General features: G+C 31.4%; 1 protein-coding gene across 5 annotated transcripts in view; it reads left to right on the plus strand.

The window, feature by feature from the left end:
• NAALAD2 (N-acetylated alpha-linked acidic dipeptidase 2) overlaps positions 1-18,925 on the plus strand; it is a 58,088-nt gene that overhangs the window by 11,801 nt on the left and 27,362 nt on the right. For 2 of the 5 annotated variants that reach the window (XM_008966381.5, XM_008966382.5), the window contains exons 3-11: positions 1,114-1,300; positions 2,783-2,884; positions 4,259-4,384; positions 6,076-6,262; positions 13,303-13,396; positions 14,396-14,494; positions 18,104-18,189; positions 18,465-18,584; positions 18,690-18,772. In XM_008966381.5, the coding sequence (XP_008964629.1) occupies positions 1,114-1,300; positions 2,783-2,884; positions 4,259-4,384; positions 6,076-6,262; positions 13,303-13,396; positions 14,396-14,494; positions 18,104-18,189; positions 18,465-18,584; positions 18,690-18,772 (1,084 nt within the window). The remainder of the gene's footprint in view (positions 1-1,113; positions 1,301-2,782; positions 2,885-4,258; positions 4,385-6,075; positions 6,263-13,302; positions 13,397-14,395; positions 14,495-18,103; positions 18,190-18,464; positions 18,585-18,689; positions 18,773-18,925) is intronic. The other 3 variants (XM_034933529.3, XM_034933530.3, XM_034933531.3) reach the window with 3 other exon arrangements.

Here is an 18,925-nt window from a genome sequence, read left to right on the forward strand (position 1 = left end):
GCTTGTCATACAACAGGTTTTCAATACATGTTAATTTCCTTCTACTGCTGTATATTTTGTGGCTGTCGTCCGGTTAACTAAAAAAAAAAAAAAAATTAAAAAAGGGTTTATTTTTGTTCTACTGATGGTGGGGGAGTTTAATTTTTTTTTTTTTTTTTTTTTTTTGTGATGTAGTCTCACTCTGTCACCCAGGCTGGAGTGCATTGGCATGATCTCGGCTCACTGCAACCTCTGCCTCCCAGATTCAAGCAATTCTCCTGCCTCAGTCTCCCAAGTAGCTGGGATTACAAGCACCTGCCACGACGCCTGGCTAATTTTTTGTATTTTTGGTAGATACGGGGTTTCACCATGTTGGCCAGGCTGGTCTTGAACTCCTGACCTCAGTTGATCCACCCTCCTTGGCCTCCCAAAGTGCTGGGATTACAGGTGTGAGCCACCATGCCTGGCCAGGGACTTTAAAAATATTATTCACCCCAAGTAAAATAAATCTCACTAAGAACTATGTTTGTGAGGTCACTTAAATGTTACAACTCATTTACATCCAAAACCAAGAGAACACTGCCCAAATTAAATTCAGCAAGCCTGTACATTTTGGGTAAAAGGCAAGAACTAAGCACTAGGGGATATGAAGAATACAAATGCATGGACTTTGAGATCAATGAGATAAATAAGCAACTGCATACATGATACAATCAACAGTAGAAATATATAAGTTAAACATGGAAGTGCCCAAGTGGTCCCTGCGAGATGTTAAGATCTATTTTTTTTTCCCAAAATGTCTCTGTTCTCTGACAAACAGCAAAAAGGAACATTATTGGTATAGAAGTATGACATTCTTCCAGGGTGTCATCTCATATCTGAGCCTTTGCTGATTGTATCTACCATGAAATGTGTTCTTTTCTGAGTATGCATAATATGAAAACTGCAGTTGTACACAAATAACTTAAAAATTGGCCTATCTAGAAACTGGTAGCATTAGCTGTGTTTCTTTTATCTGTCATATAGGAATGACAACTTAATGCCCAAAGCATAAGTAGTGCATTTAGAATAGTTCTTAGGCACATCGTCTGAGCATAGTCTTTAACGCCCTCTTATGTTTTATTTTCATTTTAGTTCTTTTACAAAGCTTCCTCATCTGGCAGGAACAGAACAAAATTTCTTGCTTGCCAAGAAAATCCAAACCCAGTGGAAGAAATTTGGACTAGATTCAGCCAAGTTGGTTCATTATGATGTCCTCTTATCTTACCCCAATGAGACAAATGCCAACTATATATCGATTGTGGATGAACATGAAACTGAGGTATGTGAAATTGTTGGTACTTTTTATATTTTGCAATCCGACCATTTTATGTGGATTGTAATGTAGGGTCAAGTAAAAGTAGAAATTTGTTAATAGTGAATTATTCAGTATCCACTATGTGTTCGACATGGTGTTAAGTCCTGAGGCCAGAATAAGACTAGGACATGGTTCCTTTGCCTAAGTAAGTTGAGGCAGACAATGGAATACTTCAGACCTCAAATTAGTATGGTAAGTGCTATGAAGATTATGATTAGAATTCATTATTTACCCAGAAAAGGGTCACTCAGCCCAGCCGGGGAGTTAGACAATGTTTCCTGAAGTCTTGACACGTGAGTCATGAAAGGACATAGGAGTTAACCATGTGACAAAATAAGCTAAGAAAATTCTCAACAAAAGATAAAATATTGGCAAAGGCTTGGAGGCATATACTAGCCTAGTTTTATTGGGAGAATGTAATGATTTTCTGTATTTCAAAAGTGTAAAATACGAAGTAGGCCACGATATGAGATAAACCAGTAAATATGTTCTGGGAACAGATCATAGAAGGGCGTGTATGCTGTCCTAGGGAGCTTAAACTTCAACTTCAGTTCACGGGAGCCAATGACAAGTCCTGAGCAGGGGAAGGATGTGGCTAGAGGGGCATTTTAGATAGATAACGTCCTCTATGGATCACACCTAGGCTAAGCAACGGGTTAAAGTTGTTGTCTTAAGACAATAGTCCAGGTAAAAGATAATAAAATTTTAAATTAGGATGTTAGTAGGAATGAGGATGAGGGATGGATTTCAGAAATAGTAAGGAAATGTATTAGCAGGACTTGATTAGTGATTGACTTGGGGAAGGAGGGGAAGATAGAGTTCAGGATGACTCCGAGACTGTCTGGTGTGGGTGGCTAATGACTGAAGCTATTAATAGAGGTAGGAAATGCAGATCAAAAGCAGGCCCAGGGTGAGAGATGATAAATTTGAATTTTAACATGTTGAGTTTGGACATCCAGGATGAAATAACCACCAAACATTTAAATATATGAATCTGAAAAGGTAAGCATCATAAGCATATTAGCTATTGGTAAAATTCTGATACTTAATGAAGTGTCGCAAGGAGGGAGTACAGAGGCAAGCAATGGGCTGGGGATAAAACATGGGGAAATATTATTTAAATAAAGATGAAAGAAAAGGAGCCCACAAAGGAAGCTGAAAAGGCATAGTCAAAAAAAGAGGATCACCAAAGTGCCACCTTTGAAGCTCTGCTGTTACACTTTATAAGGAAACTTTTGGTTACCTGGGATTGCATGCATTTATAAAAGTTTCTATTGTTAGGAAGACAATAATAATGATAAGGCTCTTTCTCATTGTTGTCAGTGTAATTTATCTATTACAGAACCTTGTTCCAGGATGCTTAATCTGAAGTATATACTTGGAGGCAAAATGAATTATATCTTAATAAAAATCCTCTCTAACTTGACATATTTTAATTCTTGCTAGATTTTCAAAACATCATACCTCGAACCACCACCAGATGGCTATGAGAATGTTACAAATATTGTGCCACCATATAATGCTTTCTCAGCCCAAGGCATGCCAGAGGTAAAATAAAATACTTTTGTAATCCAAGTCTTTAAATGGTTCTTTTGCTATGTAAAACCTGTATGGAGGACTAAAACCAAGGAAATTAGGTGAATCATTCATGCGGGTTCCTTGTTTGATATTCAGTACTATGAAAACCTCATCCCTCAAATTAAAAAAATTACAATAAAATAAAATAGAAAAGAACACCAGAGAAAAAAGAAACAAAACAAATACATTAAAAACTGACCCTGCTGAAGCAGTTGCCACTCTCTGAAATAACAAACTGCTGAACATGCCTTTCAGTGAGGCAGTAGGTGTTTTTTTGTTTGTTTGTTTTTGTTTTTGTTTCGTTTTGTTTTTTTGAGACAGAGTTTCACTCTTGTCACCCAGGCTGGAGTGCAGTGGCACAATCTCGGCTCACTTTAACCTCCGCCTCCGAGGTTCAAGCAATTCTCTTGCCTCAGCCTCCCCCGTAGCTGGGACCACAGGTGCATGCCGCCACATCCTGCTAATTTTGTATTTTTTTTTAGTGGAGACGGGGTTTCTCTGTGTTGGTCAGGCTAGTCTTGAACTCCTGACCTCAGGTGATCTGCTTGCCTCGGCCTCCCAAAGTGCTGGGATTACAGGCGTGAGCTACCGCTCCCGCCCAGCAGTAGGTGTTTTTACAAGCTTCTTTCCATTTTTCATAATTTGAATATTTTATGGATTCATAGATAGGATTTTATAGATCATACCATAGAGGTTCTTAAATTAATGCAATGGTTGGAAATTAAATAAATATAGTTAGGATCTTTAAAATGACATTTATTTACTCTATTCCCTGTGGCTTTGTATACACTGATGATTTCTTCAACACAGGACACGCTGTTTAGATATGTCTGGCTGGGTGCGGTGGCTCACACCTGTAATCCCAGCACTTTGGGAGGTTGAGGCGGGCAGATCTTTGGAGGTCAGGAGTTCAAGACCAGACTGGCCAACATGGTGAAACCCATCTCTACTGTTAAAAAATACAAAAATTATCTGGGCATGGCGGCGCATGTCTGTAATCACAGCTACTCTGGCAGCTGAGGCAGAATCACTTGAACTCAGAAGGTGGAGGAGGTTGCAGTGAGCCGAGGGAGTGCTACTGCACTCCAGCCTGGGTGACAGAGTGAAATTCCGTCTCAAAAATAATAAATAAATAAATAACTCTTATACATCGTCGTTTTTTAAACTTTTCAGGATTTTAAAAGATTCTCTAATGAATTCTGCATAATTACCGTGGGTCTGTTTATTATTCCCCAAATAAAGAAAGGAAACACTTTTGATGATGTAGTATTGTGAAGCAAACTTATTTTTTGTTTTTCTTTCTTTAATTTTAGCAGTATTATATATATTTTCTTTTCCCTATAGGGAGATCTTGTATATGTGAACTATGCTCGCACTGAAGACTTTTTCAAACTAGAAAGAGAGATGGGCATCAACTGTACTGGGAAGATTGTTATTGCAAGATATGGAAAAATCTTCAGAGGAAATAAAGTACAGTATTATTTGTTTTTCTACAGAGAATGAGAGGATATATATATTCTGTAAATGTAAATGACCAACTTGCTTCTCTGTTTCCAAATTGCTTTCAAACAGTTCTTTTCTTTTTTTTTTTCCTATTTGCCATGGGTACACGGAAACTCATGTTTTTATGTTTTCTCACATACCTGGAAAAGGAGATTATTTTGAATCATTTTTATTATAAAAGTAATATTTGCTTTTAGAAATTTAATTGAAGGAAATTTATATAAAGTAAAAAATGAAAAGCTTCTCTGCATTACCCACTTCATTATTCAGATATAATCAATCTTAATAGCTTTTTTCAAACCTAATTCTGTGAAATATAAATACATCTGTCTCTACATGTCCATTTTACATATATTTATTTATTTACTTTTACATTGTATATTATAAGACTTTATTTTTTTTCATTCAGCCATGACTCATATTCTTCATGTCCACATGTTGAGAGTTATGTAATACATTGGTTAAGAGTATAGAACCCTAGATCCATATCACTTGGGTTCTTGTCTAGTCTGGCTCCTATTCTTTCTAGATCTTTTACTGTGAGCATGTTACTTAACTTCTCTGTTGCAAAGTTTCCTCACATATAAAATGCGAATGACGAGGGCACCAATCTCATAGAGTCCTTATTGAATGACTTTGTTTGAAAGCACTTAGGAAAGTGGCTGGTACTTAGTAATTTCTATATAACTGCTTATTAATTACCTCAGTATTTTAAATGATGGCATCATATTTCACCGAATTGATAAGCCATTTATTTAACCATTCCACTACTGACGATGTTTGTCTCATCTTGAATTTGTTACTATTACAAATAATTTAATTGTGAACATCTTTGTCCATATATGCTCCAGAAATTTGTGTGAAGATTATTGTAGTATAGATTCATAGAAATTAAATGGCTAAATAATAGTGTATATTCTTTCAAAATTTTGATAGACATCATCAATTTTCCTTCAAAAAGTTGTGACAGATTATACTCTTAGTGATATAACAGGGTGTTCTCTAAATATTGGAATGCATTTTTATGAATCAAGACTGTTATCCATCTTCTGCTACAATACTTTCGGTGAAGAAGAATTTAGTATCTCACAGGGTACATTTTCCTATTTTTGGCCAGTTTGGATTGTTAGAAAGATGTTTACAAAAACCCTGGGCTGTTTTTCACAAATATGACTGCTCTGCATACAATTTTAAATCAGTTTAGTTCCATAAATATTTGTAGAATGCTTACTCTATGATGTGCGAGATTTTACAGGGCAGTAGTTTAAAATTAAGAAGACATGGTTCAAGTTTTCAAAAACACCCTCAGCCTAATAGGAGAGATAGACATTTAATAGATGTTTTAATACATTAAGAGCTATCCTATAATATAGAAAATATAGAACTACAAAGAAGGGACATGAATTCTACAGTTGCAGGTTGTAATAGGAATGTTTCACAGAAGAAATGATAACTCGTTTAGATTTCCGTGGAATAATGGAAGTCTGTTAGGTCTAATAGGTGGGAAATTGTGTTCAAAGCCAAGAGAACTGAATGTGTAATTGTATGGTAAAAGGCAGTGTCTAAATATCCTTCCATTATTAAATTAATGTCTTTCTTATATGAATAAGCCAACCATTTGCCATATCTGCATTATGAATTGCACATTGCCCCTGCAGGTTAAAAATGCCATGTTAGCAGGAGCCATAGGAATCATCTTGTACTCAGATCCAGCTGACTACTTTGCTCCTGAGGTACAGCCATATCCCAAAGGATGGAATCTTCCTGGAACTGCAGCCCAGAGAGGAAATGTGTTAAATTTGAATGGTGCTGGTGACCCACTCACTCCAGGCTATCCAGCAAAAGGTAAGGGATGAGCCTATCAGTCCACCAATTTTGCAAAAATACTCCTTGCCCTTTTAGAAGGAATACAAGCAAGCATGTTCAGAATAATATTAAACTAAAATTGAGTACACTTATATCATTTTGGATTACTGCTGCTAGGAATTTTAAAACATTTGCTCTTGTATTATTTTAGTTTTAAATTTTCATGAGATGTCGGCATGGGGAGTAAACACTTAGTTCATACTCTCCTTCTTCCTTTATTAGAGTTCAGAAATACTGATCCTCATACCTAAAGTATGCTCCTTTTAACAAATGACAATTTAGGTTTGCTGAATTACCGATAGATTGTATTTTTTAAAATACAATAGATAGATTGAATTATCGATAGATTGTATTTTTTTAAAAAATGAGTTTTTGTGTTATTTAAAACATAAAATTGGAAGTTTTACATATGTGAAATGATTTCTACAATCAAAATAATGAACATACCCATTATCTCCAAAAAGCTTCCTCTCGTCTCTTTATATTCCCACCCTCCCAACTCTTCCTTCCCACTTCATCCAATCCCTAGGCAACCATTCATCTTGGTTTCTGCTGTCAGCATGATTATTTTGAGATCTGTCCATGTTGGCATCTTTGTCAATAGTTTTTCTTTCTTTTGCTGAGTAGTATTCCCTTGAATGGCTATAGCACAGTTTATTCCTTTACTTGTAGATGGACATTTGGATTGCTTTCAGTGTGGGGGCTATTACAGATAAAGGTGTAATGAACAGTTGTTGTACAAGACCTTGTATGTACATGTTCTTTTATTTCTCTTTGGGAAATACTTGGAAGTGAAATGCCTGAATGTTATGGTTAGTTGGATATTTAACTTTTACAGAAATTTTAAAATTGTTTTCTGAAGTTGTTTCACTTTATATTTCAACAGCAATGTATGAGTGTTCTATTTGCTATGTCCTCACCAACATTTAGTATGACAGTCTTTTCAATTCTACATTCTAACAGATGCATACAACTTCCAGGTTATAACTCTTCTATTTTCAAAACGTTGTGTCTAATTTTGGTCCTTTCCATATGAGTTTTAGCACTAATTTACAATTTCCACCAAAAAGCCTCCTGGGAGTTTGATTGAGATTGAATGAAATCTATAAATCAATTTGGGGAGAATTGGCAATATTTGGGAGAATTGAATTAACAATATTGAATTTTCTGATCCATAAATAAAATACAACTTTGCAGTCTTTAATTTCTTTCAGCAGAGTTTTATAGTTTCACTGTATGAATCACACATACCTTTTGTCAGATTTATCCACAAACATTTCATAGTTTTATGCTATTGTAAAGTTTCAATACCAATTTTTGTTTACTAGGAAATGAAAGCATTATTCTATTTCTAGAAGAAATACATTGGTCTTGTATCCTGCAAACTTGTTAAACCCATCGATTCTGCTAGGTTTTTGTAGCTTCTATCAGCATTTTTACATACATGATTATGTCATCTGCAAATGAAGATAATTTTATTTCTTGGCTTTCAATCTACATGCCCTTCCTTCCTCTCTCTCTCTCTCTCTCTCTGTCTCTCTCTCTCTTTCTTTCTTTCTCTCTTTCTTCTTTTTGCTTTATTGTACTGGCTAGACCCTCCAGGACATTTTTTTCTTTCTTTTTTGTATATACATTTTATAGAGGTACTCCAGTACAATGTTGAATAGAAGTTGTTACAACAGACATACTTGCTTTTTATTTCTGTTCCAACAGGGAAAGTATCCAGTCTTTCTCTGTTAAATATTATGTTAGCTCTAGGTTTTTTATACATTCCCTTTGTCACAATGAGGAAGTTTACTTCTATCCTAATATACTGGGCGTTTTCATTAGAAATATATGTTGGATGTTGCCAAATGTTTTTTCTGTGCACACAGAGATGATCATATGTTATCATTTACTTTTGTTAAATTATATGATGTTTTTAATGTTAATCCAACCCTGTCATCCTAAAATAAATCCCATTTGGTGACAATGTATTATCCTTTTATATATTGTTGAATTTTTGATATATTTTTCTTAAGAATGTTTCTGTCCATGGTCATAAGAGATGTTAACCTGTAGATTTAGTTTCTTGTAATATCTTTGTGTCATTTGGTATCAAAGAAATGCTGGCCTCTTAGCATGAGTTGGGAACCATTTCATCTTCACTTTTTTGCAAGAGTTTATAAAGAATGGGTTCAATGTTGTCTATAAATATTTGGTAGAATTCTCCAGGGATCTATCTGGGCCTGAAGTGTTTTATGTAGAACTGTTTTTCACTACAAATTGAATTCCATATATATATATATATAATATATGTAATATGTAATATTACATAGTATATATGTACACATAATATGTATATATTATATACGTATACATAATATATGTATATATTATATACGTATACATAATATATGTATATATTATATACGTATACATAATATATGTATATATTATATACGTATACATAATATATGTATATATTATATACGTATACATAACATATGTATATATTATATACGTATACATATGTATATATTATATACGTATACATATGTATATATTATATACGTATACATATGTATATATTATATACGTATACATAATATGTATATATGTGTGTATATATATTATATACATATACATAATATGTATATATGTGTGTATATATTATATAGATATACATATGTATATATGTGTGTATATATTATATACGTATACATAATATGTATATATGTGTGTATATATTATATACGTATACATAATATGTATATATGTGTGTATATATTATATACGTATACATATGTATATATGTGTGTATATATTATATACGTATACATATGTATATATGTGTGTATTATATACGTATGCATATGTATATATGTGTGTATATATTATATACGTATACATATGTATATATGTGTGTATATATATTATATACCTATACATATGTATATATGTGTGTATATATTACATACGTATACATAATATGTATATATGTGTGTATATATATTATATACGTATACATAATATGTATATATGTGTGTATATATTATATATAATATATGTATATATAATGTATATATTCTACATTATATATAATATATAGTATACATTATATATAATATATAGTATACATTATATATAATATATACTGTATACATTATATATACATTATATATTATATATAATATATACTGTATATATTATATATAATATATAATGTATATATTATATATAATATATACTGTATATATTATATATAATATATACTGTATATATTATATATAATATATAATGTATATATTATATATAATATATACTGTATATATTATATATAATATATAATGTATATATTATATATAATATATAATGTATATATTATATATAATATATAATGTATATATTATATATAATATATAATGTATATATTATATATTATATATAACATATATATTATGTATTATATATAACGTATATATTATATATAATGTATACATTATATATAATATATAATACATAATGATATATTATATATTATATAATGTGTATAATATATACATTATATAATATATATCATTATATATTATATACATTATATAATATATAATATATATTATATATGATACACACATTGTATATTATATATGATACACACATTGTATATTATATATGATACACACATTGTATATTATATATGATACACACATTGTATATTATATATGATACACACATTGTATATTATATATGATACACACATTGTATATTATATATGATATACAACGTGTATATTATATATGATATACAACGTATATATTATATGTGATATACAACGTATATATTATATGTGATATACAACGTATATATTATATGTGATATACAACGTATATATTATATGATATACAACGTATATATTACATATGATATACAACGTGTATATTACATATGATATACAACGTGTATATTACATATGATATATAATGTATATTACATATGATATATAATGTATATTATATATCATATATAATGTGTATATTATATATCATATATAATGTGTATATTATATATCATATATAATGTGTATATTATATATCATATATAATGTGTATATTATATATCATATATAATGTATAATATGTAATATGTAATATTACATATTATATATGTAATATGTAATATATAATATGTAATATGTAATATTACATATTATACATGTATATATTATATATTATATATAATTACATATAATTACATATTATATATGCTATATTATATATGTATGTAAGATATATGTTATATATCATATATTATATATTACATATAATATGTAATATATGTAATATATATTACATATAATATGTAATATATATGTAATATATATTACATATAATATGTAATATATATGTAATATATATTACATGTAATATGTAATATATATTACATATAATATGTAATATATATTACATATAATATGTAATATATATGTAATATATATGTAATATATATTACATATAATATGTAATATATATTACATATAATATGTAATATATATGTAATATATATTACATATAATATGTAATATATATGTAATATATATTACATATAATATGTAATATATATTACATATAATATGTAATATATATGTAATATATATTACATATAATATGTAATATATATGTAATATATATTACATATAATATGTAATATATATGTAATATATATTACATATAATATGTAATATATATGTAATATATATTACATATAATATGTAATATATATTACATATATATTACATATAATATGTAATATATATGTAATGTATATATGATCTATTTATTCTCAAGTGAGCCTTGGTAGTTTGCATTTTTTCAAAGATTTTTGTCCATTTCATCTAACTTGCTGAATTTATGAGCATAGAGTGGTTTATAATATTTTCGTACTATTCTTCTGTCTGCAGGTACTAGAGTGATATTCTCTCCTTTATTCCTGATGTTAGCAATTTAGTCATTTCTCCTTTAGTCCTGATCTGTCTTGTTGGAAGCTTATTAGTTTTATTGATCTCAGATAACTAGCTTTGGGTTTCATTGATTATCTTTACTATTATTTTTGTTTCCTATTTCTTTTTTTAAATTTAAATAGAGACAGCTCTTGCTATGCTACCCAGGCCAGTCTCAAACTCCTTGACTCAAGCAATCTTCCTGCCTTGGCCTCCCAAAGTGCTGGGATTACACACATGAGCCATGAGGAACCCAGCCAGTTTCTATTTCTTAGATGTCTGCTGTGATATTTATCATGTGCTTTCTCCTGCTTATTTTGGCCTTTATTTGTTCTTTTTCTAGTTTCTGAAAGTGGAATCTGATGTCATTTGTCAGAAACTTAACTTTTTTTCTACGATGGATTATTTAGTGCTATACCTCTCCCTATAAGCACTACTTTAGCTGCATCCTACAGTTTTTAATATATTGTGGTTTTATTTTATGTTAGAGACAAGATTCCACTCTGTCACCCTGTCTGTCACCCAGGCTGGAGTGCAGTGGTCCAACCATAGCTCACTGTAACCGCAAACTCCCAGGCTCAAGTGATTCTCCTGACCCAGCCTCCCAAGTTAGCTGGAACTATAGGCATGTGCCACCATGCCCAGCTAATTTTTTAATGTTTACTTTTAGAGATGGGTCTTGTTGTGTTGCCTAGGCTGAGTGTTTTTATTTTTATTTGGTTCCAAATACTTTCTGATTTCCCTTTTCATTTCTACTTTGACCCATGGTTTATTTATAAATGTGTTATTTAATTTTAAAATATTTGAGGATGTTCTAGGTATCTTTCTAATATTGATTCCTAATTTAATTCCACTGAGGTCAGAGAACATACTGAGAATTTACTGAGACATGTCTTATGGCCCAGAATATGGTCTCTGTAATACATATTCTATATGCACTTGAAAAGAATGTATATTCTGTTTTTGGTTGGAGTATTCTATAAATGTCAATTAGGTCAAATTAGTTAATAGTGTTATGAAAGTCTTATATACTTACTGATTTACTATCTAATTATATTGTTACAATTTTGTTTCAGCAGTCAATTATCTCATGAAGCTACTTACATAATAAAAATCTCATGATAGAACTATTATTTTACATATTTTATTATTTCTAAAGTGTTTCATTTACATAAAATAAGGTGAATAAAAAATAAGGTGTTTCAGGCATGAAGGTAAATTTGGTCCCTTTAACTCTATCTTGGCTGAAAGTCACAGTTCCAATGAGGTTTTAAGGCTGGCAATACTTTTCAATCTTCCTTGAATGATAATATATCACTATTTGAATAAGATGTTTCTCATTTATTCCCAAGAATGCATATGTTCTCTTGGTTTTTTTCCGATTATTTATAGTTTCAGAATCTGGGACACATTTTCTAAGCATCTGGTTAATAACATTTCTCTAAGAAAGATTCAAGAGATCCTTGAGGAAATAAAATATTCTTGTAAAGGTCAAGAAAATTATGTGAAATGTCAAAACAAATTTGGAAAACTGCCATCTCTATAATTAACATTACCTTAAAATATAAATGATTTATTAAATAAAGATGTATTAGGTAAAACAATTGTCTGACTTTTGGGGAACTTTTTTTTTTTTCAGACAGAGTCTTGCTCTGTCTCCAGGCTAGAGTGCAGTGGCGTGATCTCAGGTCACTGCAACCTCTGCCTCCTGGGTTCAAGCGATTCTCCCACCTCAGCTTCCCAAGTAGCTGGGCCTACAGGCATGCGCCACCACGTCCAGCTAATTTTTGTATTTTCAGTAGAGACGGGGTTTCACCATGTTGGCCAGGATGGTCTCCATCTCTTGGCCTCATGATCCGCCCACCTCTGCCTCCGAAAGTGCTGGGATGACAGGTGTGAGCCACCACGCCTGGCCAGGAACTTTTAATTTTGGCATAATTGCAAATGTATAGCAAATCTGCAACAGTTATGCAAAAAATCCCTGTATATCTCTTGCTCATATTTTAAAATTGTTTTCATTTTATGCATTTGATTTTTTTAGAATACACTTTCAGACTTGATGTTGAAGAAGGAGTGGGAATCCCCCGAATACCTGTACATCCCATTGGATATAATGATGCAGAAATATTATTACGGTATAGTTTTCTTGTTGGATATGAGATTAAGATATTTTGCACTAGGTGTCTATTTTCTCATTGAAAGCCAATATGGCATTCTTATGTTAAACACAAAGTTTTATAACTAAATAATTGGTGAAATAGGAATAACAGAGTATACTATCTTTTTATTTCATAAAAGTAGTCATTTTAGTGACTAAGAAATCAAAATAAAATATCGCTCTGTTCGCTACAAATGAAATTCTCAAATACAAAGCTATGTCCTAAGATAATTCTGATTTGAGATTTTTCAAGCAATTGAATTTTCATAGGTATTCATTAGATATTTATATTCAACGTCTAGTATAAGAATATGACAATGCCCCCCACTTACTAGAGGTATGACCTTGGATCAGTTGCTTAAACTTTCTCCAGCTCAGTTTCTTTATTTGTAAGATGAGGCTAGTAACTGTTTCTCCTTGATAGGGTTATTATGAGATCATATGAGTAAAATACATAGCACCGTATTTAGAATATAGTAAACAAACAATTATTGTATTCTATAACTGATATTTCTTTACATATCCCCCAACTCCCATTTTTAAATGCCTGTATGTGTATTACAACTTAATAATTGTTTGGGTGCCTACTGTGTAATCAGCGCTTTTTTGCAAATACATTTCTTCTCCTTAATGCAGTCATTAATTTCCTGTATTTAGGATATCTTGGATTCAGTGAGTTCCCACATAAATAATTAAGGTCAAAAATAAGGAGATAGCCTTCCCATTTGCCATGACTACTTTATTTTTTCTCTTTGCTCTCATCACTAACATATTATGTATTTTACTTACTGATTTCAGTATGGCTCTCTTGCTAGAAAATGAGCTCCACAAAGGGCGGGCTTTTTGACAGTACCTGGCACTTAGTAAATGACAAATATTTGTTATATATATGAATGAAATATTGTCATCAAACTTTAAAATTTCTCCTTAGAAATTGTGGTAGCCTTTTTCTGTCACTTTCATTTTATTTTGTCAGCTACTTGGGAGGAATTGCTCCACCAGATAAGAGTTGGAAGGGAGCCCTTAATGTGAGTTATAGTATCGGACCTGGCTTTACAGGGAGTGATTCTTTCAGGTAATTTTGCATTACTTTAATAGTCTGAAAAAGTTTTATATTTTTAATGGAAACATGTCAAGATAACTGTTCTGCCAGGGGTATTTTGCTTATCTCTTTTTCTCTTTCTAAACAACAATTTTACATTACTTAAGAAGTACTTACACATGAAATATTGAATTATTTCACTAGCAGCATCACAATATTAGTTTCATAGAATCTCAAAAATTAATATATTTGAATATAGGTTTAACATTTCAAAGATTTTTCAAAATTCTCTCTTCAGCTATTTTTTAAAAATAGTTTTTCAAATAACTTTCAAAATGATATACATGTGAAAAACTAGGTGAAGGTGCTGGGCGCGGTGGCTCACACCTGGAATCCCAGCATTTGGGAGGCTGACGCGGGCGGATCACCTGAGGTTGGGAGTTCAAGACCAGCCTGGCCAACAAGGAGAAACCCCGTTTCTACTAAAAATACGAAAATTAGCCAGGTGTGATGGTGGTGCATGCCTGTAATCCCAGCTACTTGGGAGGCTGAGGCAGGAGAATCACTTGAACCCAGGAAGCGGAGGTTGCAGTGAGCTGAGATCGCGCCATTGCACTTGAGCCTGGCCAACAAGACTGAAACTCCATCTAAAAAAAAAAAAAAAAAAAAAAAAACTAGGTGAAGTTAAGGGAGAAGTAAAGATGAAGAGAGAAGGGGGCCAAAATGTATAGATCACTTACTGTGTGGGTTAAATGAGTTTAAATGGATAAATCACATAGTTACTATAAGACTATAAGCCTCAATAGAATTAATATTACAATTATTACTGTTATTAATACATGATAATACTCTTCTAGAAGAGATGTGATCACAAATTTTGTGTTTATTGAGCTTAGTCTTACAGAAAGAGTAAAAGTTTACCACTGGGTAAAGGGAGGCAAGAAATGCCAACTAGAGAAATCAGCTTGTACAGAGTAGTTGAACAGCGTGGCATGATCAGAAGTTCAAGAAGTTTGATTTGCCTGAAATGTGATGGGAGAGAGAAATGTAACACTGATAAATCAGAGTGCATATAGCTGTTTTTATTAAACCAAAATTATTAAATCAGTCTTCTTTGCTAACAATTTACCCTTAACTACGTGAATTTGGATTCTCAGAATATTTTTTAGTTTCTGTAGGATTTCTTGTGTTCCAGAAATTTTAAAGTATTAGAAGTCCAATTTCCTTGTTTTATAATAAGTTTATAAATGTTTGATTTATATGTGTTTATCTCTATCATTAAATCAGAACAGTGCTCTTTTAATTTGAGACTTTATTATCTAATTTGTGTATGCCCTCCAGAGAAAGGAAAATGTAACTTACTCAATGAAACATAAAGCCCTTTCTGATTTACAAACAGAAACATACAGACAGAGAAAACATATAACTTCAGTTCTACAATTTTAGTCACAAAGAGTAAACTCAAAAACATAAACATTCCCAGGTCTAGATATAAAATAGCTGTGCTCCTTCACTGTGAGCATAGAATTCTCTATTGGTTAGAACTCAAAGTGGACAAATAAACAACAACAAAACTAAAAACTAGATTCTCTCATGTCTCACCTCACAGAGATCTTGAAAATCCATTAATCCATTTACAGATATTATCAAATGACAAGACATAAAGGCCAACTCCAAATCATTGCTGCCACCAATGAGGACTAACTTAATTTGCCCTAAACAAAGCAGAAACATAAAACAAAACATCAGTAGAGAAAAAATAAAGCTAGAGATATAGAGTATCAGCAAAGTTAAATTTCTACTGTTGTTTAGAATTTACATATGAGAGCCAAAAGAAGATATGAAGAATTGGTTTAAGCTGCCCATACCTGGTTCTGCAAAATGAATCCATTGTACCTCAGAGTGGAGCCTCCAAAAATCTTCCACAGTGAGGAAAGGAACACAAACCTTCACTAGACAGATTGTGCATTTCAGTGGATTTGAATTATTTGCATTACTGTCATGTTTCTATAAGTTAACTTCTCTTTACAGAGCTGTAAAACAGTCTAGTTAAGGACACTGACAGGTAAAGTTGACCATAATGGATGAACCAAAGTTTTTCCCAATTTTTCCCTACAGGATTATATTCATTTATTTCATGAATATTTATTGAGCATTTCCTATGCCCCGGGAACCATTCTGGGTTCTGGGGATTCAGCAGTGAATAAAGTAGGCAAAAATCTCCTCCCTGTGGAGCCTGCATTCTAGAGTTGTTTATTTGAAACGTGATAAGTTTGAAGTAATAATAGGACAAATAAATATACTTCTGGAGCTCAAAAATACTAAAAACGAGAAAGACGTAGGTTTAAAGACATAGATGTGCTTCTTTGAGAATCTTAGCAGATAGCCTATGTTTTTGTTTAGACTAATATCAATTTTTTTCATTCCTCATATGTTGCATTTTTCTTTACTTAATTTTCTTCTTTTAATGACACAATACCGATGAATTTGGGTTTCTTACTAATCATATATCTAAGGCTCATATTTTTAGAAACACATGCTAAACAATATTTCTGCTTTTCTGCTATTAATTTTCATCTGTCAGTAGCAAAAAGAAATCATTTACTTAATGCCTTAAAATGAAAAAAAAAACATTGATTTAGTTTTCCTCTGAGGTACTTTTAGTTGAATATTGCAAATGGATTAAATATCAGAAGCACAGTATACTTTTGGTGGGGGTGAGGGAAGCCAGAATTTGTTCTTAACAATATACAAGTTTCGGGGGCTTATTCATTCTTCCATTAAAAAACGATCACAAACTAGAAACAACGGAGGTCTCCCTACCTTTAGAATAAATGATGATTAATTTTGTTCCCTTGGGGAAAAGTAGCATTTTCCCATGTCATCTTGGATTCATAAAATGTGAGTGATACTTTGTTTTTTCTGTCTGGCTGAGCTTGATATTTTCCCTTGTTTTCTAATTCGGTTGATTGTAACTCATGAATGAATATTTAAAAGCCTGACCCAAATCAGAATCAACAATCATGGCCTAGAAACATTTCATTATGTAGTTGTGCATTGTAGCAGGAGCTTCCCAAATTCTCATTTAACAACAGAATTTTTTATGTTTTTTATAGGTGGCACTCAACCAGCTCTTAAACTTACATATCATTTCCATAATCATAAAGAAAATTTTTGAACCTTGGATTTAATATAAATATAAATAGATACATTTAAATAATATGCTTATACTTTTTTCTTTATTACATAATGGGCTGTCTTCTTCGTTTTCATAATTAACTGGGGTATATTTTTACATTTTAGAATAAATATGACATTTTGAATAATAGAATATTTTGAATTTTAAATAAATAACAATTTAGCTATGAGAAAATAATATAAAATAGACAGCTTTTAAAATTTGACTTCAAGGTGCATGCTTAGGTGCCTAGAAGTAAATTGGCATAATGTCTGTACCTTACTTGCGAATGCTTCAACAGTGTTAACAATTATTGAATTTAGGTGGTAGAGATAAGAGAATCCATTATGCTATTGCACAACTTTTCATAATAAAACACTATTATGAAGATAGTTTTTTATAATAAAACACTGTAAAAAACATAATTTGCTGTACTAAGTAATTTATTCCTTTTAAAATTCTAGGAAGGTTAGAATGCATGTTTATAACATCAATAAAATTACAAGGATTTACAATGTAGTTGGAACTATCAGAGGATCTGTGGAACCTGGTGAGTCACATAATTTTTTAAAACATTTTGTTTTTACAAAAATTAAAGGGTAAGTAAAGATAAATTGTAGTCAACAATTGAAGTGGGGTTTTTTGGCTGATTTGAAACTACTAAATTTTGAGGAAAACTGTACAAATCTAAAAGAAGATTTTACTTTATAGTGTTGTCTTCTATAGAGGAAACTCAAGCAAGAGGATGTTTATTTTAAAAACATAAATTACAAATATTTATAATGTATTCAAAGTTGTAGGTTTTTTGAACATATTATTTTCCAGACAGGTATGTTATTCTGGGAGGTCACCGGGACTCCTGGGTATTTGGAGCTATTGACCCAACCAGTGGGGTTGCTGTTTTGCAAGAAATTGCCCGGAGTTTTGGAAAACTGATGAGTAAAGGTAAACAACCTTTCTTTCCTAGGTGATGACAAAAAGTGACTTACTGAATTTTCTTTTATTTTTTAGGCAGTTGTACCTAACCACGTGTGTTAACAATTCTTACAGGCTGGAGACCTAGAAGAACTATCATTTTTGCCAGCTGGGATGCAGAAGAATTTGGACTTCTGGGTTCCACAGAATGGGCTGAGGTAAATAAGACAAAGAAGGTTCTTATTATTTTTTTGGTCAACAGGGAACAAATATGTATGTATCTCAGGATGATCAAAAATATATTCCATTACCTAATATGGTTTTGTTTTGGAGAATGACTCAAGACAATTTAAGAAATAGTTTATTTTTAC

Source organism: Pan paniscus, chromosome 9 (assembly GCF_029289425.2).
Source record: "Pan paniscus chromosome 9, NHGRI_mPanPan1-v2.0_pri, whole genome shotgun sequence".
Lineage (NCBI taxonomy): Eukaryota > Metazoa > Chordata > Mammalia > Primates > Hominidae > Pan > Pan paniscus.